This window comes from Cynara cardunculus (genome assembly GCF_001531365.2).
Source record: "Cynara cardunculus var. scolymus isolate 2C chromosome LG 1, CcrdV1, whole genome shotgun sequence".
Lineage (NCBI taxonomy): Eukaryota > Viridiplantae > Streptophyta > Magnoliopsida > Asterales > Asteraceae > Cynara > Cynara cardunculus.
This window is the reverse complement of record NC_037528.1, coordinates 19,332,322-19,356,138: the sequence shown is the minus strand read 5'-3', so window position 1 is coordinate 19,356,138 and position 23,817 is coordinate 19,332,322. Positions and strand designations below refer to the sequence as shown.

The 23,817-nt window shown below is 34.4% G+C and overlaps 1 protein-coding gene across 1 annotated transcript; it reads right to left on the bottom strand.

The window, feature by feature from the left end:
* Positions 1-286: 286 nt before the first annotated feature.
* On the bottom strand, positions 287-14,703 carry LOC112521610 (potassium channel SKOR-like). The gene is made up of 13 exons (XM_025130611.1): positions 14,435-14,703; positions 8,745-8,969; positions 8,477-8,540; positions 7,942-8,281; positions 7,333-7,628; positions 5,368-5,448; positions 4,576-4,674; positions 3,513-3,734; positions 3,204-3,392; positions 2,141-2,216; positions 1,756-2,050; positions 1,175-1,296; positions 287-643 (listed from the first exon to the last, which is right to left on the bottom strand). The coding sequence occupies exons 1-13, from the start codon at positions 14,701-14,703 to the stop codon at positions 390-392; spliced, it is 2,532 nt and encodes an 843-aa protein (XP_024986379.1). The 3' UTR covers positions 287-389.
* Positions 14,704-23,817: the final 9,114 nt, after the last annotated feature.

The following is a 23,817-nucleotide window of genomic DNA, read 5'->3' as shown; positions in this document are numbered from 1 at the left end:
CTCTCTCTCTCTCTCTCTCTCTCTCTCTCTCTCTCTCTCGAGTTTACACATATATCAGAAAGAGGAAAAGAACAAGTTTCATAAACCAAATATAAATAATGCATAAAAATAAATTTTTCATCCTCGATACTTGTATCATAATTGGTTTATATTGGTTCAGGTTTATTGGATTTGAACTGTTATCCAACAACAAATGGATCCAATTTAGATATTGAAATCTTGGATCCAATTTTGGTCCGTAGGTTGTAATTAATTGGATCAGATGATTTTTTACACGCAACCTTACATTGACGATAACAATAACATATGAATGGAGAACAATATACAATGATGATCTCACAGACTTGGCAAAATTTGCATCATCACATGATGAAGATTATACATATAAGTCAAGCTTCAATAGTGATTAAGTAGAGCTTTTGCCCATCTGTAATCATATCCACATCAACAATTTTACCTGCATCTTCTGTTATGATACAACGAGTGGAAGAAACCTCCAACATCAAATGATTTGCTGCTGATTTCATAAGCTCATCAATGGTGTCTGGAATCCATAATACAACTCCATATTTGTTTTGATCCTTTGGCTCCCATGGCTCAAATGGATATATGGTACATTTCTTTCGTGTTGTTTTATCTGTCACTGAACGCCATTAAATCCATCGTTAGCTACCTTTAGCTTCTTGTCTGAATTACGCAAACGTTGAGTTCTATAGTATGATTGATCGAAGGAAAAACTTAAAAAGTTCTAAAAAGGAAGTGACATTCAAGCTGATGGTTCAATCATATTGGAGTCCCACATCAACCATACTTGGATTAGTTCTCCTTGATATATGTAGGAACCTCCCTTCTCTCTTCAAGGGCTCTTTTTGAGAGTAATCTAATGAACTTCCAAGTATTCTCACATGGTATAAGAGCTAAGGTTTACCACTCGAAAGAGAGACACACTCGGGAAACCTGTACTTGTCTATGCCCCCTTTCGACACTATGTGCCAATGTGTGCCTGTCTAGCCTCCGTTGAAGAGGGTTTGTTAGATTCCTACATCGGCTTAGACTTGGACCAGTTCTCTTCAATATATGTTGGAACCTCCCTTCTTAAGGACTCTTTTAGAGAGTAATCTAATGGGGTTCTACATATACACTCTAAGATGGGCAAGTCAAGAACTTTTAATACCTGTTGGTCCTTGAGAGCATGAAGGGAATTCTGACATCTGAAACGATTTGGCTTCTTCCAATAGTTTGATCAATATCTTGTTTCCACATAATTTGGCTTCATCAAGAGGTGTGTTACCCCATCTGCGCATTCAGAGCATAAATTTTGTTAATTGTTTTATGATACGGGAGGAAATAGATGTGTTGTATATGTTCGACTTCATGGACTCAATAAAAGGTCCTTCTTGTTAGAGTCCCACATTGGCTAAACTTGGACCATTTCTCCTCTGCATATGTTGGAACCTCCATCTCTCCTCAAGGGCTTCTTTCGGAGAGCAATTTAATGGGCTTCCACATATTCTCACGTGGTATCGGAGGGAGGGTCTACCATTATAGGGACTCGATACTCTGTCAGTTGGGGTGGGCATTGGCTTAGACTTGGACCATTTCTCTTCCATATATGTTGGAACCCCCCCCCCCTTTCCTCAAGGGCTCTTTTGAAGAGTAATCTTATTCTCACACTTGTGATTTGTGAAGGATTTTTTTATCATATTCAGATACTTCAATCCATCAATATATAACATGATGATCACAAAGTTCTACCTGTCCTTTGACAGAACACTAGCCCCAGCTTCAACTAGCAACTTTGCTATTATATAAGATCCTTGTGAGGTGGCGACATGAAGTGGAGTTCGGAAGTCATAATCTTTTGAGTTTGGATCGATACCATTTGACAGGATCCGTCTGATAAAATCTATGTCCCCTCTTGCCACAGATGAACACAAGAAACTACCTGCATCATCTATCTTCAATGATCCCCCTTCTTTGACTAGTAAGGAAGCAATGTTATCATGTCCGTTCTTGATGGCTTCTAGTAACGGTGTGTTTCCAAAGTTATCTTCCAGTAAGATGAAATGAAGTAGATCAATTCAAAAAGACCAGAAAATTCAAGCACCAGAATCTAAATTCAAAAGGGAAGAAAGTTTACCTGAAATGTTAACTTCTCCGCCTTCTTGAATAAGGAAAACAGTGACATCTTTGTGTCCTTTTGATGCAGCAAGATGCTGTTCATGCCAAGAACTTGTTAAAAACCAAACATCTTTCTTGTCTCTTTTCTATTATATACACTTACTAGAGTTATCGAAGCATGATATGAAAGGTTCAATACAAGGATGTCTTAGACAAAGGCGGACCTAGAATCTTTTTCAAGTGGTGGCACCATTTGATTATAAAAAACGAAGCTATGGGTATCTTATACAAAATTATCATTGATCTGTTGGTTAGTTCCTAGCTTTTTGTATGTGTGGTCCTGTGTTCGAGTCTTTTATCCGAAACATAATAAACCTAAAATTAAAAGCTAAAAACTAAGAAAATGGTACAAATGGGATTCGAACCCGGGTCTAGAAGGGGAGAAAAAACTATGCAAACCAACTCTACCAATAGAAACTTTGGGTTATTATGTAGTTTCAAGGAATATATGGTTGCACAAACCATATAAGACGATGACACCTTTCACGACCCTAAAATTTTTCACACTATGACGATGGCCGGTGCCACCGTATGCACTATAGTGGGTCCGCCCTGGTCTCAGAATGGTGACCTTACTTGCATACAGGGAATTCAAGCACCAATCAAAGAGGGATAGATCAAAAGAAATGACAAAGAACTTTAGACGAATAACCACTTGTGTTCAAACTAAGAGCAATGTTGATCTAGCTTCAAGTTTGATTTTGCTAAAATCTTAGGAGATGTTAGATTGTTTGTTATATGGTAATGTTATAATCAGAGAAGTATAACTCAAATTAGCAAGATAATCTGGGACAATTTGTGCCCATCTAGCCTATGTTGGAGGGGGCCGTTAGAGTTCCACACCAGATGGACTTGGACCATTTCTCCTCCATATATGTTGGAAGCTCGCTTCTCTCCTCAGGAGCTCTTTTGGAGAGTAAAAATGGGGGTTCCACATATTCTCACAATTGTGAACCAAGTCCGAGTCAAAACATAGCAAGTTTTATGCCACTCACTCTTTTCTTTTAGATAAAAAAACATACCAGTGGTGATCTTCCATCATAATCTTTCTTGTTTGGATCAGCTCCAGCTCGAAGTAAGCTTTTTAGCTGAGTTAAATCTCCATTATAGGCTGAACTATTGACCCTCAGTGCAAGTTCTGCCTCTTGCATTCCAATATGAGCTGTGATATCTGTCACCAAATGCTTCATGCGACTATCACTTTCTTTACCCTGCCAGCATATCATATGTTAGTTTAGACTGCTTATGCAAGAACCCAAGATAACCAATAAGAAACAATGGGGATATTTAATCCAAAAACAGTGATCAAGTATAGTACATTAAGTTATCACCTCTAGTAGATTGTTCAGAATCTTTCGTCCATCTTGAAAATATATCTCAAGGATATTAGAGAAAGATTGTTTATCAAGCCGCAAAAGTCGACAAAGGTCATTAACTCGAACTGTGTATGGCTGGGGAATGTTGCATAGAGTGGAAACATCTCCAAAAGAGTCGTGAGGTTTTAGAGTTGATACTGTTTCTTCTGATCCATCTTCACATACAACAACCTCTTCCTGTACCAAATTTGATCCATCAATCTTGTAGAGTTTCTAAAATCGTGGCATAACCTAAGTGTATCCACAATGGAGGCTTTCTGAGAGCTTATTGAAAAGCTTTCTAGCCACCTCATATTGTGAAAAAGCCCTGACAACCAAAAATATTCTTTTTATTTGTAACTGCACAACCTCATAATAAGTCTTTTCTTAGCCACCTAAGCTTGTGGGCCCCACCTTTTGGAAAATCGTTCATGAAAAAGCTATAACATTGTGGATAGTGAAAACTAGCTAGAGTAGCAAATCAGGTTTATGATTTCCTTAACATTCATTAGCAAAACAAATTCTCCTTTGGCCATAACTACTCCAAGATTCTTTTCCCTTGTGGCATCAAGAGGGGAGGAATATAGGCAGCATGCTTAAATAGTTGATATGCAGTTCATGAAGCCTCTTAAATTTGGATTAGCTAAATGACCTCCTGACAAATGATTTTTAAATCCATGACTTTCTGATAAGTTTATGGTATTCTTATGTATGGAAGTGACATCCTTTTGTTAAGCAATGACATTCTCAAAATCTGTCAGAAGGTCGTAGATTTAAAAAGAACTTCTCTGAAGGTCATTTAACCAAAGGACCCCTTAAATTTATGGGAGCATGTCTAGATACAAATTGTTTTTGTCTAGGAAGTTGCTGTACTAGTGAGATTAATCTTTTATGCTAAATGAAGAATCAAATGACCATTTGATAATGTTGATGTCTACAAGGGTTAATTTCACATAACAATCCAAAACCAATGACGTAATGAAGCAGACAAAGACTTGAATTCGAGGAAACAAGAACATCATATAGTAGGAAGTTATACCAGCTTGCCATGACATATGAAATAAAGTTGATCAACCACAATCCCTTGTTCCATTATTATTTCCCCTGGAAGAAAAAACTCTTCGTGCACTCTAGTTACCTGCAAGCAGACAGCCCATTAAGATGCATATATTATCAACATATAGAGTGCCAAGTTGATTTTTGTGGATGTTATCATCTGGGGCAAGCAGCGGAGCAATTAGTAAAACCATGAGACATATAAAAGCTCCTGAGTCCTGATGATGGGTGTCAGAGGCTCGAGAATAGATTTCGATTTATATATGCACAAGGAAACAAAACAAGCACCACAATTGCAAACTAGGAGTGCAATCCAAGCAAACAAAATATATTTGTTAGATCTTTTCTCCTCAGAGATCTTTGGCTCCTCAGATGTTAGAACATTAAGCCTACAATTCCATAAGCAAATACTCTAGTCCTAGTCAAGAAAGTTGCCAATTTAGTTGGAATGCAAACGTCATTTATCATAGTCAATGCATCAAGGAGAAAGATCTAGACATCCAGAAAAATAAAGAAAGGACTTCGCAAAACAATTTTTGAGCTATATAACTTTTCCTACTTGGTGTTTTAGTTATCAAACTGCATTCCGTTAGTAGTTTTTCAGTATAATAAATCCCATTAACAAGCAGTAAGAGAACACAAATTGCAATATACCAAAGAAGCTACTAATGTGAAAATTCTCATGCTTATAAGATTGGAAAAGCAGCTCATTTCAGATGTTTCCATGGTATCCAAGAGTTTCCTAGTATCTAGAATGACCTCAAAAATGACTTACAATGTGATTGGTGAATTCCGAAGAGCATCCCCTGAAAAGAGAAACCTTTTCAATGTATGACTTATAGAGAGTTTCAGATATCTGCAAGAAATGACGACATTGTTTAGTATTTCAGATAATGCTTCGATCATACACTAAACAATGAAACCCTGAGAGGTTGGCCTAGTGCCTAGTGGCAAAGTCACCAAGGCCCTGTTTGTTAGTAGCTTAATGAGCTTAATGGGACTCACAGCTGTCAAGCTATACATGACTGTTTGGTAGTGGCTTAATGATATAGAAAGTAGCTTATTCAGTAAGCTTCTAGAGGGAAGCTTTATGCAGAAAGCCAAGTTTTTCCAAACCTACCCCTTCCAATTAAAAAACACGCTCCTTTCATCTATGAAAAAAACTCTTCCAAACAAAAACCTTCCCAATCTATATAGACAGATTAATCCACACACACAGCTTTATCCATACAAGACTTAATGGAAAACCAACCAAACAGCCCCTAAGAGTTGGTGTCTCATGAAGCATCAAGCCTCAGGTTTGACTGTGTTATCAACTCCCGTGCACACACCACCCGCCAGAAGATGTGAAGTCTGTCCAGGCCATTTAGATTGGCCTTGGACCCCATGGAGTCAGGGCCGTTTGGCAAGCACGAGAGGGTTACTTGCCAGGGACAACAGGAATAGGGGACCAGTTTTTTTCACTAGTAGTATCTATTTAAAAATATATAAAACATGATGAATTAAAAGTTCCACGACCCTTCACAGGTTCACTTTCCTAGAAAGCAAAGTAAAAAACTTAAATACTTCTTGAAAGCAGAAACAATGAATTGACTATAATGCATGCTAAATATCACAGATTTGTCTATTATTTTGCGTTTTTAATGTGATTCGATTGTAAAATTCAGCAGCTGTTCTTAACGGCTTTGTCTTGTTGACTTCTATTTGTATCAGGAACTTGTCATTTGGTTAGCAACTTGTTACTTGTTTTCAGACTATCTATTTGGTAATGTATGTAGGAATGTACCAGCAGTGCACTTGTCAGCCAATAGCGATGACCTCTTGCTGTAACTATTTGCATCTAAAAGTTTTAAATTGAAAATTCATTTCTTGGGGGTACTCCACAATCCACAAACTTTCATTTCTAATTAAATGAGAATGACGGGATTGGGAGATTGATTGTCTAAGCTTGCACAGAGAAAGAAGAGGCCTTAACAGCTATGATATCACACCGGTCTTTACACAGGCTTTTATTTTGATCTTAAATGTGAGTCTAAACTAACCAATGTTTCAAAGTATGTAACAGATAGAAATAAACTCTTCTAGGAAATCAAGGTTTTAGCGATCATGAATAACATTATAGAACCTTTAAGATACATAAGCTTATGCTATTTGTTGTTAATGCATTACACAACCCTCAAAATAACAAAACAAAATAGAGTTTCTATTGCAAATCATATATTTCTACTATCTACAAGTTACTAAAGGGTTTATATTGCATTTCCTATTGCAAATCATGTATTCATATTCTAACAGGCCCACATGCATTTGCTATAGCTCCATATATACATACCCATATACATGTGTTGAGTGTTTTTAGTTGTTACCGATATATTAAAAATGGAACATAGGAATTAACATATGTTATATGTTGGATCATGAAATATGTTCAAACTAATGCAATATGCTATGTCTTGACATATAGAATAGAAGACCGCTTTCTAGTATTGGGTTTAATTTTTGATGATGAAACACATCGGTTGTAAGATTTTCATCATATTCGTTGAGTCCCTTCTTTACAATAAGGGCCTATAAAATGTCTGGATCGGGCCTATGTGGACTAGTTGGGGTAAAGGTGTTTCATAGCACAATTATTCAAAAGAAAAGCAAAAAAAAACACTAAACAATGTGTACATTTGGCATTAAAGAACTGCAATTATATCGCATATGTCTGAGTTAAGCAGATTTCTCCTTTCTGTACCTGGGCACGGATAGAGCTTGGAAGGTCTTCAATGACAGCAGAATCAGTGTAGTTGCTGTCATATTGTAACCGCAAGTGACTTGTTATTTCATTGCGTAAGTCTCTCCCTAGTCTATTTCTGTCCATATATTTAAGGAGATCAGTCATTTTATCCCTGTATCGTTCTGTCTTTGATCCTTTCACAATTAAAGCTGTCATGTTACCAATCAAATAAGCACCAAGAACCATGTCAAATGAGACGTAAATCATTACAAATATCATCTCTCTCAAATTGACTGCATGAATATCACCATAACCTGTAGAAAGATGTTCAAATTCATTCAGCATTCACACTATATGTCAATAAACCAAAAACAACAAGGAGCAACAAGGATGTATACACTCTCTCCAAATGGAACAATTCTACAATCTTAATCCGCCACCAAGAACAGAGATCCTATCATTTTTTCTGCTTCTAACATCATACAAACTAGAACTAAACTAAAAGCATAAAAACCAACTAGCAATTAAAAAACCCAAATAATGCCTGATAGATTCCTTGTATGTGGATGATTTAAGTGAAATCTTAGAACATCATTGAAAGAGTTCCCTTGAAATGAAGGAACTTACCCACTGTTGCCATAGTAGCAATTGCAAAATATAAGGATGTTACATAGCGGTTCCAAAGATCAATGTCTCTGAAGTTTGAGTAGCTATAATCACCAAGTTTCAGGCTGCCAATCCATGTGTATCCTTCTTCAATAGCGGGTAGAGTTGTAGCCAAATAATAAAATATGCATGCTGCCGTATGTGTGCAGTACAGCTCAACAGCAATAAGTTTTATAATCCTCGAAAACAAATACTTGACCCGTATGTCCTTCTCCAACTTGGAGAAAAAGTCAAGAACCTTTCGTGCCCGCACCAACCTTATCAGTAAAAGGTATCTCACTTCTTCTTTTCTCCCAGAAGCCTGATTAACACAGATGAAGTCTCATTCATAATGGAAAGAATTTAATCAAGAAAACTTGACTGAAAAGCATGATGTGGTTTTCCCATCCATGTAATGAACTTAGCAAATTGAACACAAAGCATGCACCAATATGATCCTATGAGCATTATTAACTAAAAAACACTTTCTACATTTATATGGAGTTTGGAGTGATACCCTATAAATATTATCCCAAGGCATGCAGGCAAGTAAATCAAAAATGAAATGAGATTTCAGGTACCTGCAACAACAAATGTGAATGGAAGGATTAAAGTTACATACTGAAATGTGAAACAACAATAAGATTGAACATTTATTTTCGGGTTCCATTCTATATGACTGTATGATCTATTAATAAGAAGAGACTGACCCACTAAGAGCTTAAGTTAGTATTTCGATGGAAGCAAATAGTTGATGAAATTTTCATTTGGAGGATGAAACTGACCGAATAGCAATGAGGTTTCGGTTAAAGATCATCTTGTAAGTCAGACTGTCTCTGTAAGCAACAAAGAACTGAAGGAAAACGTCGATGAAGAAGGCCGTCTGACCAAAAATATCTAATAAATAGAGATGATTGGGCAATCCCCTGAAGAACCCAAATTCCATAGGTGTGAAGAAAGAGGAATACACTGCCCATATTAATATGAACTTCTCCCAAGCCCGGTACCATCTGCATCATAGAATACTTATTGCATGTTATTCTTAGACAATATAAAGCAATGAAAAGTTTGCATTTTGTTTATTATTTATTTCAACTGGCATAATCATATTAATTACATTATATTTTATGACATTCTGATTTCCATCAAGGGATAACTTGTCAAAATCACCAATACTGAATAACACAGCTAGCCAACTCCATAAGAATTTAACTTTCATTTCACCATTTACTCTACAAGGGTAGTCTTTTTCAGATTCATCTCCCTTGAAAAGGGACAAATCTTATGTTTTTGTTCCATGAAATTTCTTATATGGGCACAATAAGGCCTACTTTTATCCCCTTAACGATGCTGATGTGTTATATCATTTATACGAGACATATGCATATATAACATACTCAAGTGTGTTTTTCTAAGTAGATAAAATATATACGGCAAATGAAACTCAAGCCCACGTCTCACCAACCAAGGCTGGAACATTGACCTTTAGACTGGTGGGTTATCGGATACAGCTAGGCCAAAAGCCCTTTAACGTGAAACTTTGTTCTATGTGCAAATATACCATATTGCATCAAATGACATGTAGACGATTTGTATATCAAAATGTAAACTTTTGAATTAATATCTCAACATTGAAGGTAGCTGGACCTAACGAATTTAGCTGGCACCAGACTAACACCAATGTGACTCATCATGTGTGCTAGCCAGACCCTGTATTCACTATACATCGTACTAGCATGTAGTTAGGCGTGTGTCTGTCGAGTTTTACACTGGAAACAGAATAGCAGCCCCGAGACACATCCTGTGAGCTATCGAAGTCGCAATTTGGCCATTGACATTGTGACACAAAAGACAAAACTAAACACATATCTGCCAAACTAGCATCCCGTTTTAGTATCTAGTTACACAATGAACCACACGTACATTTTTTTTTTTTGCAAAACTGATTACGTACTAGGGAGCCACCCATAACGCATGACGTATCCCTATTCAAGATGAATATTCATCATGAATAACACATTCATGATGAATATGGAAGTGTTATTCATCATGAATCACACAGTCATGATGAATGTATGCGTGTTATGGACATGTTATTGTTATTTATCATGAATTACAAATTCATGATGAACATAGACGAAGCACTAAGGGTTCGGAGTGCCATGCCCACCCTCAAATTCCATTTAAAAATTATAACTAAATATATTTAATTAGTTCATATACAACTTATTTGATAATAATATTCTAAATTTGTTGGAAGTTGGTTTACTATGAAAACCTTAGGAGGCAAGAGGAAATGGAACTCACTTAATAAAGCTTAGTGCTTGAGCTTTAAATGAATTAAGGCGTGACATGAACTTAGGTTTCATGTGGTGCTTGGGCTTTGCAAATGACATTACATATTAAATATCAAAGATAGAGTCTTGGGCCTTGGATTGTTGTGTGCCGTTTTTCTGGGTTTCTCTCTAAATGATCCATCATCAAAACATCGTTTAATTCGCAAGCTTCAAGTACGAAACTTGAAAATTTTGTTGTATCCTCTAGACAAACGTCCAATCCACCGGCGATATTTTGTCTTAGGACACTACGATTTTGCAGGCTTCAATCCGTTCTATTTTCACGAAGAATTTGTTAATTACAAATACAATTCTTGGATTCTATCTTTGTTATTGTTGATTTATGCTTATATTATAGATTTGTATCAAGAATTTTACATTTTTTATAAATTTATTATCATTAATATATACATCTTTGTATTGACGATTGATTACTTATAACAAATTTGAAATAAACTTTTTACATTGAAATATTTTTGTATTTATTTACCAATTTAATATAAATCATTTGTTTCACACATATGAAAACATGTCAATTACTACTAGTCTTGAAAATTTATTTTTAAACCAATGGCTTAAAATACAATAGTTCACCAAAAAGAATTATAAAAAATGCCAAATAATATGATTTTTTTGGTCTAATTTCAAATTTTAATTTTGTTTTTAATTTTTGTCATGAGAAAGTAAAAAACTAATAGAATGCACGTGGACAAGAGTCGAGGAAGAGTTGTGGGGGTGTGCAGCGAATCTTTATTCTGAGATACCACTAAATATTAAACACTCCCATAGTCCTCTTCCGAATTTGTTATGTTTGACTCCACATATAATTTAAAATTAGTTATTTATCAAATATCTAAGGAAATTTCTACAAGTAAATCAAAGTATTTTTAATTTATTTAGAGTGAACTACAAATTTGGTTTATGTTGCTTGTCATATTTTTCATCACTGCAATTATAATGATCATTATGGTTTGTGAAAACGTTCGATTTAATATTTTCCTTTAAAGGCCGTTAAAAATTTACATTAAATGAGAAACATTTTCATAATTTTATCCATTTTTTGTCATTTAACCAATCAAAATCAATTTTATGATTTTGGTCTATGTGGTTTTGATTGGGTAAAAGACAAAAAAAATCAATAAAAGGACAAAAATATTCTTCATTTAATGGAACTTTTAAGGTCGTTAGAAAAAAGAACCAAATCCAGACGTTTTTGCAAACCATGATGGTCATCTTATAATGTCGAAACAAGGACAAAAAGTTGTTACTTTTGACAAACCATAGGGACCAAATTTGTAGTTTACTCAATTTATTAATAATGATGATGATGATAAATAAATGACTTTGATTACAAAGTTGATTAAGGGGCCGTTTCTCAAACCCTTACTTGGGTAGGTGAACACCAAGTCATATTACCTTATCGGATAATATGGTAAGGACCTAGAATCTTACCCGGTAAGAGCGAGTTAGGGACCAAGAGTCTTGCTCGGTAAGTGAGACCGACGACCTTTGCCACGATAAGCGCTCACCGAATAAATTGTTACATATGATACCGTTTTTGTAGACTAAAATTTTACCCGACTGGTAAACACTTACTAGGTATGTGTTTAATAAACTACCCCTAACTTTTGTGCCTAGAAAAATTTCTACACATAAAGGTGTTCATGTCAGTTCTATAGGCACAAAACAGGAAGGAAAAAAAAAACTGATTCCGACTCATAGATTATTTGACTAATTTATTAAAAATATTATCCAATTAATTTATTAAATTACAGAATAGCATCAACATCGAACCAGGGTGTAGTTGGATCAACCCATGTTCTTTATGTTGTATATATGACACATGCTAATCACGGAGAGGCTCCCATGTCGGGCAGCTGTCTTTGTGTGTGCTTTGCAATAGGATAGACACATATTTTTAGAGAAGTTCTATGCTAAAATCACACATTACTCATCGTAGCAAATATATTAATATCATTTGTTTTTGTTCGCAATATTATAATTGTTGTATATATATAATTTTTTTCTTATAATCGTTGTATATATAATCTTTTTCGCATTATCTCATGATATATATATATATATATATAATATGTGTATATATAACGTCTATTTTGTTAAAATAATTTTTATTTTATTTTATTGTAACTGCAAGCAATATTTTATTTATATTATTACATAAGTAGGTCAAAATCGTATAAAAATACATATAAGTTAAAAACTCTATGAACTAATATTAATAATACATATTTAACTTTTATAATTATCTTATTCATTATCTTTATTGTCTTATCAATTGTTTTCTTAAAAAACTCATTTTGTTATGCTTTTAAGACAATAGTAATGTTGTTTCACTAATGAAACAACATTTGGTTGATTTGTACTAATCCATTTTGATAATGTAGTGTTGTTTCACCAATGAAACAACACATGGAGATGGTCTTTTTTTGGTACAGTTTCGTTTCATCAATAAAACATTACATTGACAGGGTAATTTTAAACGGGGAAAAATGAGGTTTTAGGAAACATTTGATAAGACATTTAAGAAAGTGAAACATATATGGTCTATATTAGTTCATAGGGTATAATATAGACGGTTTCTATTTGCTCTACCCTCTACACCAATATTATCACAATAAATATTTTCTTGATTCAAATTATTAAATATATGTATTTTAAATTATATTCTAAAACACATTAAAATGTTTATTTGGTAAGCATCTTGAGAGATAAAAGATATATTATTGTAAAAAGATGATGTTTCTACTACAAGATGCAAATGAGTATAATTTTTTATTGATACAAAGAAAATATAATATACAACAAATGTAAAGGGTGGCACGGCACAATATCAAAACAAAATGTGGACGATAAAGGGTGTATAATCATCACAATTTGTATGTTTGACTTGTTAAAATAATTCCGACTTCATACCTACGACTACGACTTTTTGTCCATTACAATTCGTAGATATTTTTTTTCACTTTTCCACATCTTTCTTTATTTTTGTTGTTTAAATTTTAAATTTATGACTAATATTGTTACAATAAATATATTTGATAAAATCAAACATCAAGCTTTTATATGAATAAATAAATACAATATAATATGTATATTTATTGGGGGAAATTGATCAAATAAACAATCTTCTCAATCAAATTCATTTTTAACTGAAGTTTGTATAAATGTTTTATGCATTCTTACAAAGCCTATTTTCATATTTAAGAAGAAAAAATTACGTTGATTTATGTGAAGATTTTTTTTTCTTTTTAATCTAAAAATTATCACATTTACGTGAACTTTAACTAAAATTGAAATTCAATTAACAAAATGGCTAAAATTTGTATCGGTTAGGAAGATTAGCTGTTTTGGTCAATTTCCATTTATTTGAGGATGGGATTTGAAAGATGGATGTATGTCGACTAGTTGTTTTTATAAACATCACCAACTTGAAAAAACACGATAAATCCAATATTTCATTAATTCCCTTTTAATAATCTTTTATTCAAATTTACCTATATGTCTATCAAATATTGTTCGTGATGAGCATCTACAACGATAAAATTAAGAGCTTCATAAATTGGTTTGCGAAATATTTTACTATCGGAGGAACCACCCCAGAATATGTAGCAGGATGATCTGTGCATCTCAAAAAGTGTGGGACCCAAAAGGAATTGAATCACAGTTTTCTTTATTTTATTTAATGGTGAGGATATATGCATCACGGGTAAAGTGCACCGTCTCTTATCATTTAGATCAAAGTCAATTAATAAATGGTTTTCATTAATTGTTTTCTATCTCAATACACCTTATTAGTATTGATATTCAATTAACATTAATTTAAGTTTAAAGATCTTTTCTTTATGTTTCTGACCATAAATTTCTTTCTCATCGAAACAAACTTTTTTGTACCGTCGGGTTTCATGTGGTTTTAAGATACGACCAGTAGTATTAAAAAGTTTAGCTTTATTAAATTCGTCTGTGTTTGATTCATCTTGCTTTTCCATAGAATTAGGGAACGGCCATGATTCTCGGAAACCCGATTGACGACTTCTAGATTTCCCTATCATTTACTGCCACGTGTCCACGCAGATTTATGCACACACAAAATGAGGGTTTAGAGAAAGTTAGAAGGAAACCTGTTTCGTGGATGGATGAACAGACCATGAGAGAAGCCTTTGATGCCATCGATGACTTTGTCTCTGTTGAAACCCCTGTGAGTTGAATCCATCCCCATGTCCCAAGCCAACAATGTGAACACACTCCGTCGTTTCTCTAAACTCCCGTGATCTCTAACATCCTCCACTACGTACTCATCTTCCTCCTCCTCCGCCTTCCTCCGCCTCTCATCTTTTCTCTCCACCTCCTCCTCCGCCGTCGTAGTCTTCCGCACGATCTCGCTCCTCATCTGGTTTAATCGATCAGCACTACAATCGATTGATCATCTACTTCAATCAATCCGTACCTTCTAGATTTAAAGCTGCTCGATCAAACGATTGATTGTTGTACTTCAGTTTCTGCAAAAACGAACAGATAAGGTTACTTGGATCAAACGATGAATATTCATATTCGTATGTAATACATCTGGATTAGGGGAAACATGGCGTTTGAAAAGTTACTGACCATTAATTTTAGTCACGAGAAAGGGAAGATAGAATCTGTGTAGCGTATGGAGAGATGTGGAGACAATGAGTAGAAGAAACCTCATGAGACTAGTATTTATAATTCAAAATTATAAAATAAAAAATCATAAGCCAATTTCCAATCATGGCTGTCTTTAACAACAATATTACGATTTCCATTTTAAAACAAGTTTTTGGTTGCCGAAAATGTGTAACTCCTAGTAATATGCTCGGACATTGTACAAAACCATAATTATATTTTAGATAATTATTTAAGTGTTTATTAACGTATTTTGATGTATTATCAATGATAAGAAGTTTTTAATGTTTAGATTGGGGAAAAAAAATATTTATCAGCTTAATACGTTTCGGTACCGCTATAAGCTAATTCAAACAGTTTATAAAACTCTGGTTTGACACCACATAAGCTGATAAACACTTTTATAAAAAAACATAAGTTGCTTTAAATAAGCAATCTCAAACACCCCCTAAGCTTATGTCCATTCACAATCTTGTTAGGTTATGCCAACAAGCTGAGTTGCACCCTTAATATTTTCAATGGCATAAAAGCACAAAACATAACTAAACTCGCAGTGTATTTTACAAGTCCATGATTAACTTGGTGATTGATGAGGTTGATGACATCAAATTTCGCTGATTAGGGCTACGTGCAAGATGAAAGCTTTTACTTGAGAGGATGCTAGATTATAGTACGGACTTACTCGTAAAGAAGGAAACTTTGTTAGAACCATATTTGATAGTTGCTGAATTGTTATTGAGAGAACGATAAGTATTGTAATGTGGATGAAAGATGATTCTAATTTGAATAGTGGCGCTTTCATCTTGCTTAGTAACATTGACGATAGCGAATGCAGTGGGATAAAAGGTGTACAAGGCATGGTGGCGATATCATCAGGCGCATTGTTTGTTAGGTACTAGGTTACAACATCCTTTTAGGTAGGGGTGCTCATGGGTTAGGTTGATCGGGTTGAGGACATTTGAACAACCCAACCCAATGCTTGCGGTTTGGAAAAATCTTAACCCAACCTAACCCAAACCAAAGTCAACCCAACCCGTACGGGTTGGTCGGGTTGATACTTTGGTATATTAAAATATTCTTCTAACTTTGAATATGTTATTTCTCTACTCATAATTTCTTTTTATTATCAACCATTTGATACAACTTATTCATATTTCTTACGTATATCACATTCAGTTAATTTTCTCAATTTACATATATATGTTCATAATTACTGAATGAGTTATATAGAGATATGAATAGATTGAAAATATGTGTATATGAAAAGCATACATGATAATGTAATTGTCTAATGTATATATATATTAATAGAAATTCAACAATCATATTAAATCCAATAAATAAAATGATATCGGGTTCATTGGGTTGGGTTGAGTTCAAATAATAGTAACCCAATATCAACTCAATACCTACGGTTTGACAATTTTACAACTCGATTAGACATCGGGTTGCTTCGGGTTAGGTTATTTTGCGTTAGGTTGGGTTGAATTGATCGGGTTGGTCGGGTTTTTGAGCAACCCTACTTTTAGGACATCGATAATTGTCCTTTTATGTAATTCAGAGTATTCTAAAAGGCATGTCACATCTCCTTAACCTCAATAGCAATTGTTTAAGGTGTTACGTTGCCATGGTGTGACGTCAAGACACATTTTTTTACCTTCAAGTTCTATACTTGTTGTATAATGTATTAGATTAGTCTTTGATGTGAATATAAATTGTCTAATGTCATTAAGTAATATTATAAACATGTATGAATGTATATATCTAGGGGGTTTTTATTGGACAACCCGTAAAATTGTGATAACCTTAAGAACTGGTGCATCATATGTTAATTCACTTGATTTTTTTCATCTACGATTTTAATTAGTGTATTGATTAACATATATTTGTTTCACAATGTGTTTATTACACATGTAGTTGTTTCATAATGTGAATATCTTTTATGTAGTTGTAAAACAAAAAAAGTTTCACATTGTGAATTGAATATATATAAAATAAACACATTGTCAAACAAATATATGTTAATCAATATATTAAATTATAATTTTAGAAGGGAAAAATCATGTAAAACAATATCTTATGATAATAGTTTTCACATTTATCATAATATATGAGATTTTAAAATGATTAAACCCTATCTATATATTTTCTATATGCATATAATACATATGTGTAATATTTACCTTAAATCACACCTTGAAAACTTGTGACTTCATATGGCTCCTAAAGCCACGACTTGATCTCTGACGTCATTTAAAACATTGGTAGTTCACCTTTGATTTGGTTTTCCAAGGGTTGTCCCATTTAAGGATGGTGATTTGTTCTGAACTGGTGGGGAACCTGGTTCACCCAATTCGAAAAGGAATGGGGATTCCTCGCTAAAAGGGGTCCCGGGGCAGGAGATCCCAAATAGACTGAAACCGGGGATGGGGCGGAGCCGGGGGATGTTACTCAAATTGGGGTCGAGAATCCTCGGTACACTCAAACTAACGGATATTCTTTATGAGGTTTGACCGGGTTTGATCGAGGATGGGATGTTAATCCCCGTACCCATCGGGGACAGGGGCCGGGGATTACAAACCCGCCCCCGTTGCCGTGCCTAATCCCATTAAAAATGAAATTTTGAATTTTTATAAAATTAATCCAAAACTTTAAATAGTAAAATACATAATTTATAAAATGATTATTATATCTCTATAAAAAATGTGCGAATGATCGTGTGAGAATGAAAGTTAGAATGAGAAGCGTAAAAAGAAACATGGACCATTGATAACTTTTAATCTCAAACCCACCAATGAATTGTGTTTCATACAGGGATTGATCTGGTGCATCTTGGTACATCTCATCTCGGTGCGTCTCATCATAATGTGCATCCAATGGTGGGGATCTTTTCTTACGCTTTTCATCTTAACTCTCTTTCTCACCGGAATCCAACCAAATGTTTGGACTCAAGCTAATTTAGGTATATGACCTAGATTTCAATTAAATCCACAATCTCATGATCTACTAAAGAAAAAATGACATACGCTAATGAAAAGTTATTTATTTAATTAAAATCTCATTTAAGGTTATATACAAAAAGAGTAAGGTTAAGGCGAAACCCCCCAAAAAGATGATAAATTGATGATCATCTTAATAACTAATCATCTCTGCAGTTTCTATTCATGTGTGCATATTATGCACATGTACATGTCATATCAATTAATTGTATATATATGTGCATACGTATAGATGAATGAATATTACAGTGTTTCTTAATTTTTCATTTTTTACAAGTTTCCCTTGAACATAACCCTATTTTAAAATATACTCTTTAAAAACATAAAATTGTCGACACTCAATTACTCATTTAGCATGACCTTTATCCAGAGGCGGGCCTACATAAGAACATTATGAAGTCTGGTGCCCCCATTCATGGTCCGACTATATAGGGAAAAAGTTAGGATGTCATTATATTACTTTTTGTATGTCACTGTATTCATCGACCAACCCATCCTGAAATAACTTAACCCAAAGTAACTCAATATTTAATCGAGTTGAAAAATCTTTAAATCGTAGGTATTGAGTTGGAACTAGATTAGAATCGTTTCAACTCAGCCCAACCCTATGTTTTTAACTACTAATATTTAATAAATTACCTAAATTAATCAAAATATAGAAACCACATAAAAATAACGAGGACGGTAAATTAAAAGTTTAAATAATATAAAATACAATAAATAAAATTTAAATAATGAATAAAATACAAAGAGGAAGACATATTTGATGTTTTAAAATAGAATTAGGTTTTATTAGTTTTGAGGTTATTGGTAAAACATAAGTCTGTTTCCACCTTGTTCCATGGAACAGGGGTGTAACACGCCTATTCCACTTTGTTTCATTTTATTTATGTTTGTTCCACATTAAAGTCCTGTCAGACAAGGAATAATGATCCTTATTCTGTTATGTCATATTCTATATGTCTGGTGTGCTAAGCGAAGCCTAAGACACTCCTTTAAAAGAGCGTGAGATAAAATCCCACTTTCAACAGATTGCCTTTTTTCATATTTTTTTTTTCTATAAAAAGGAAATACTCGTCAAACTCATGACTCCTTAATATTTGTAAAGTTATTCTATAATTTTTTTTTATTAATCTGGATATCCAACCCGCTATGCGAGCCGACTAATCCCAGGACTACCACTTGCTTTGCAGAAAGCCTGAAGTCACCGCATTTGAACCTCCGTGACCATAAGGGATTTTTATTTCTCCTTGGATTTGAACCTGAGACCTCCTGGTACTTTTGACCTTTTATTCTATAATTTTTACATCTTATACTTTTGGCTTCTATAATTTTATCTGATATTTTTTCCCTTTCTTCAAATTATCGCAATGAGTTGAAAACCCCACTCTAAATTAGAACATCGGAAGATGAGTGGAAAATGTTATCGACCACTTCCAAAAGATTAAGGCTACTAAAAAACAATGTTAATAGGACTGATTTAGCCTAGAGATGGCCAAAATCTGGTCTCGAACAGGGCCTAAATCAGTCCTGATCCTATCGGTCCGGTCTCAGTCCTTACCAATCCCAATGGTCCCGTCCCGAGCCGGGTCAGATCCGTTTTGGCCATATATACCCTAGCTTATTAGTGCAGAAAAGTATATTGTCCCCAAATACATATATCTTCTTTATTTATCAATCACATGAAAACATATCATTTTATTAAAGACTAGTAAGGTACCTGCCGGCTGCAGTGTACATATCAATTTAAAACCGATAACATAAAATGTTAATAATGTTTATTTTTTGTCTTTTTCTTGTCCATCCGGGATTCCGGGTGCTAGTTGTATACCCATACAATGTACCTGAGTATAAATTTTAAATAAATGTAAGCAATAATACCCAGTACAAAATAGGTTTTTACCAAATAAAATATATATGTTGATCCATTTTACATTTTTACATAGGATGTGAGAAAAAAAAACAAATTAGACATTGTTTCGTAAATTTGGGTACACATTTGCATGGACATAAGCCAACTTATCAAATCGCTAGTTGGAGGAGCTTATGAGGAGTATTTTGTCACTATTTTTAATTATACCACTAATTAATACTAATTATTATTTATTACTATTAATTATAAAATAAATATTAATTATTATAAAATAAAAATAGAAATTTATTAATGTTAATTAATATTAATAATGAACTACAATGGCCAACAAACAAGTATTACTAGATAACAATGAGATTCCCATGTTACACCTCTTTACATGCAACAATACATATACACCTCTCATGATAAATAAAAAATACGAAGGCAAACCGAGTCTACAAAAGCTCAAAAGCCGACTCATATACGTACAATTGGTTTTGCCAACTAAAAATGTATTAAGCCTTACCCAGATAAGCGTTCTATGAACGGCCCCTGAGATTATATACCTAAATGAAGACCGATGATCATCAAAAGGTAGACACTTAGATTTTTCACTACTTCAAATATCTGAATCATGAACTTTACCATCAAACCACCAATTAACCAACCTATGTTTCAATTTTATTTGTAACATTTCAAAATGCAACACATTCAATATATCAAACCCCACCTCTTACAAAATCATCACACTGAACACATATGCAAACAATATTTAAAAATGCACGTCGTACTATGTTCATCCATATTGCCAAAGTGAAACCCTATGAAGTGAACAAACAACATTTCTTTGACGAATTCCAACATCGAAAGTGGTTTATAGCTCAGAAAGTTGTGACAAAACCTGGAAAAAAAAATAGGTTTAGGAAATGGTTTTAAAAATCCCACGAAGAAATTCGTTAAATGATCAGTTTCTAATACAATAAAGTAGAAACATATGATCATACATCTAAATATTCCACTATAATATTTTACATAGATTCATTATAAGCAACATAAAAAAATTCCTTACTACAATAAACATGTAAAATGCACTTATAAGCAACATCTTATAAGACCTACGTGTACAACTTCATCATTCGGCACCACACTTTGAAACATGTTACCTGTTCTTTGGCAAATATGTGTATGATAAGTGACCCTTCTCGTCTCAGAATTATCATGTCACCTTTACCCCATAAACAACAATCGCCCGTGAGTGTACCGGGAGCCTAGCAACAATGGCTGCAACAGGTCAAAATCCAATCTCAACAATTCTACCATGATATGTCTTCAGGTGACCAGTGAGTATGAAACATGAGATTTGGGAACAACAAATTTTCTCTCATTACCTCAACTCCTCAACTTTACCCACTACTCGATCAAAACCAGTGTTCAAAAAAGCTCATTGCATCAGCCATCGTGGTGAGTCGTGGCTTAAGACTTGTGTATCATGCCACGTCAAGTTTGTAGCACACCATGACCTAATGCGTGGTTTTTATAACACAATATTCATATTTTTCTTACTTTCTTAACGTCTTATGCATAACATAGTTTAAATTATTTAATATCATTGACTCATTGATTATTAGTAGAATATATATATTTATATGTATAATAATTTTTATGATATAAAGATTCAAAAACGTTGTGCCCTCGCTGTGGCTCCAAAGGCTTGAGCTGACCTCGTCGCCACGCTTTACGTCATTTAGAACCTTGATCAAAACCCATTAATTCATCATTTCTTTTGTGCAATACCGCGTTTACTATTCTCACATGATCTCGTTAATGGTGTATGAAAAATCAATAATACAAGTTGATATTATTTTGATCTCTTGATTCCCATGGCTGAAATGGATATATGGTATCTTTCTTAGTGGCATTTTATCCTTCACCAGATGTTAACATATTCATTTTTTAGCTAGTTTTGTAGTATAAAGGAAGCAAGACTTGAAACAGGGCGGCAAAATAAAGTCTATAACATGATTGATCGAAGGGAAAAACATAAAGGTTATAAACCTCGAGTGACTTTCATATATTTATAGAACAAATTACTATGATCAAACATGTAATAGACAGTCCATTTTTTCCCAGCACGATAAAATTTACGAATTACTGGTTCATCAAACCTCTTGCTAGACTTTTTGAGCATACATATCATAGTCGTTTGGAAAGTGATAGGAAACCATAAAAGAGCTTGCAAGGATGAGTGATTATGTACAAAAGGTGTCGAGTACAATGGTTCTTTTTATATATTCTCAATTTTTGTTCAACTTGCTTTCGGAAATTATGGTCTCATTTGTGGGTATCTTTTATAGTATAAAGTGAATTTCGGATAAAGCAGTATCCAATAAACGTTGATGTATTTACAAAATCAGTTATTATAAATTGATAACTTAATATCAACGTTTTCATCATTTATAGAAAATGTTTATTTTAATATTTGACTGTAATGAGGCTAAGCGTTTAAACATGGTAAATGACAATTTCTAAATTTGTTTTTATATTGCAACCTATTTCTAGAAAATAATTTTTTTTTGATAAACATATTTATTGTGTTGCCAAACAAGAGTCACAGTTCCTATTTACTAACTACATGAACACATGATCATGGAACATAAAATTTAGAGGGTCGTTGGGTTTATGAAATCCGAATGAATTTGATGGAATTGGAATGACAAATTCATTTAACCAGATTTCATGACGGAATTTCATTCCAATTCAGAAGTTTCATTCTAACAACCAAAGATACATATTCTAATTATTTTGAGGGATTTCATTTCAATTCATGTCAAATAATGTGTGGTAAAATTCTATTAAATACCTCTGAATCCATCAAATTCCATTATGCCAACCAAACGTCTAGTAAGAGAGTATTTGATTCATGGATTTTGAATAAAAGGATATGGAATGGATAATTCCTTTAACCAAATTACAAATCCTATGTTTGGTTCACATAATAAAATGAATGAATCGTTTGAATTTCATTGAATTCTACAAATTAATGAATTCCTCAATCCTAGGCATAAGTGAAAGATTTGAATTTCATCTATTTGCATCCAATTTAACCACACCTACTGCCCCAACCACGAACATGTTACTCCTGTCACGGTCACGCCTCACACCCTAACTCCCACCACCATACCACTACCCCATCACCCACCCACAACCACCCGACCTCGTGCCTCCACCTCGCCACTCTACCACCATAGCCATTACTATTGTCATCACAGTTGCCACCCCGCTACCCAACCCACCTAGCTCCATCGCCACCCCACCCAACCACCATGTCACTTTTGTCGTCACCACAACTACCATCACCCACCCCAAACCTCCCTACCCCACCCAATCGACCATCATGCTACTATTGTCATCGTCACAACTCACAACTACCACCTTGCCCTCGAACACCCACCCCACTCAACCAACCACCATGCTACTATTTTCGTCATCATAACCATCACCCTAACCCCCACCCTCAACACACCTACACCATGGGTGGTGGTGCATAAGGGGGTGGTTGTCAGTGGTGGTGGTTGGTGCGGCAGGTTACGAGGGCGGGGGTGAGGTTTGGAGGTAGCAGGTAGGTATGTGTTAGGGGGAGGGGGGAAGGGGTGGTAATTATGATGATAAGAAATAATGGCATGGTAATTGCTGAGGTTGGGGCGCAGTGAGGTAAGTGTGTAGGGGATGGAGACAATAGTGGCCTAACGGTGGTATTGGTGATGAGTGGTGGTGGGACGATGGCGTGAGTGAGGTGGGCAAGGGCGGGGTGATAGCTCTATCCCCCAACTACCACCAAACACCAGACCATTATTGTCATCATAACAATTGCTACCCCACTTCCCTCAAACAAAGATGGATATTCCAATTCCTACTAATCAAATGCGTAGCCAAATTCTATTTTAATTAATTCAAAGTCAAATTTCTTTGATGAATTCCAATTACACCAAATTTCATTATGCGAACC

Bases quoted from the DNA above. Each gene is read 5' to 3' on its own strand.
- LOC112521610 (XM_025130611.1), bottom strand. From the start codon at position 14,703: ATGAGGAGCGAGATCGTGCGGAAGACTACGACGGCGGAGGAGGAGGTG. The intron at 8,541-8,744 runs GTCAGTTTCATC...TTGTTGTTGCAG, and splicing joins CGAAACCTCATTGCTATTCG to GTACCTGAAATCTCATTTCA. The intron at 4,675-5,367 runs GTAAGTCATTTT...GTCTGCTTGCAG, and splicing joins CGGAATTCACCAATCACATT to GTAACTAGAGTGCACGAAGA.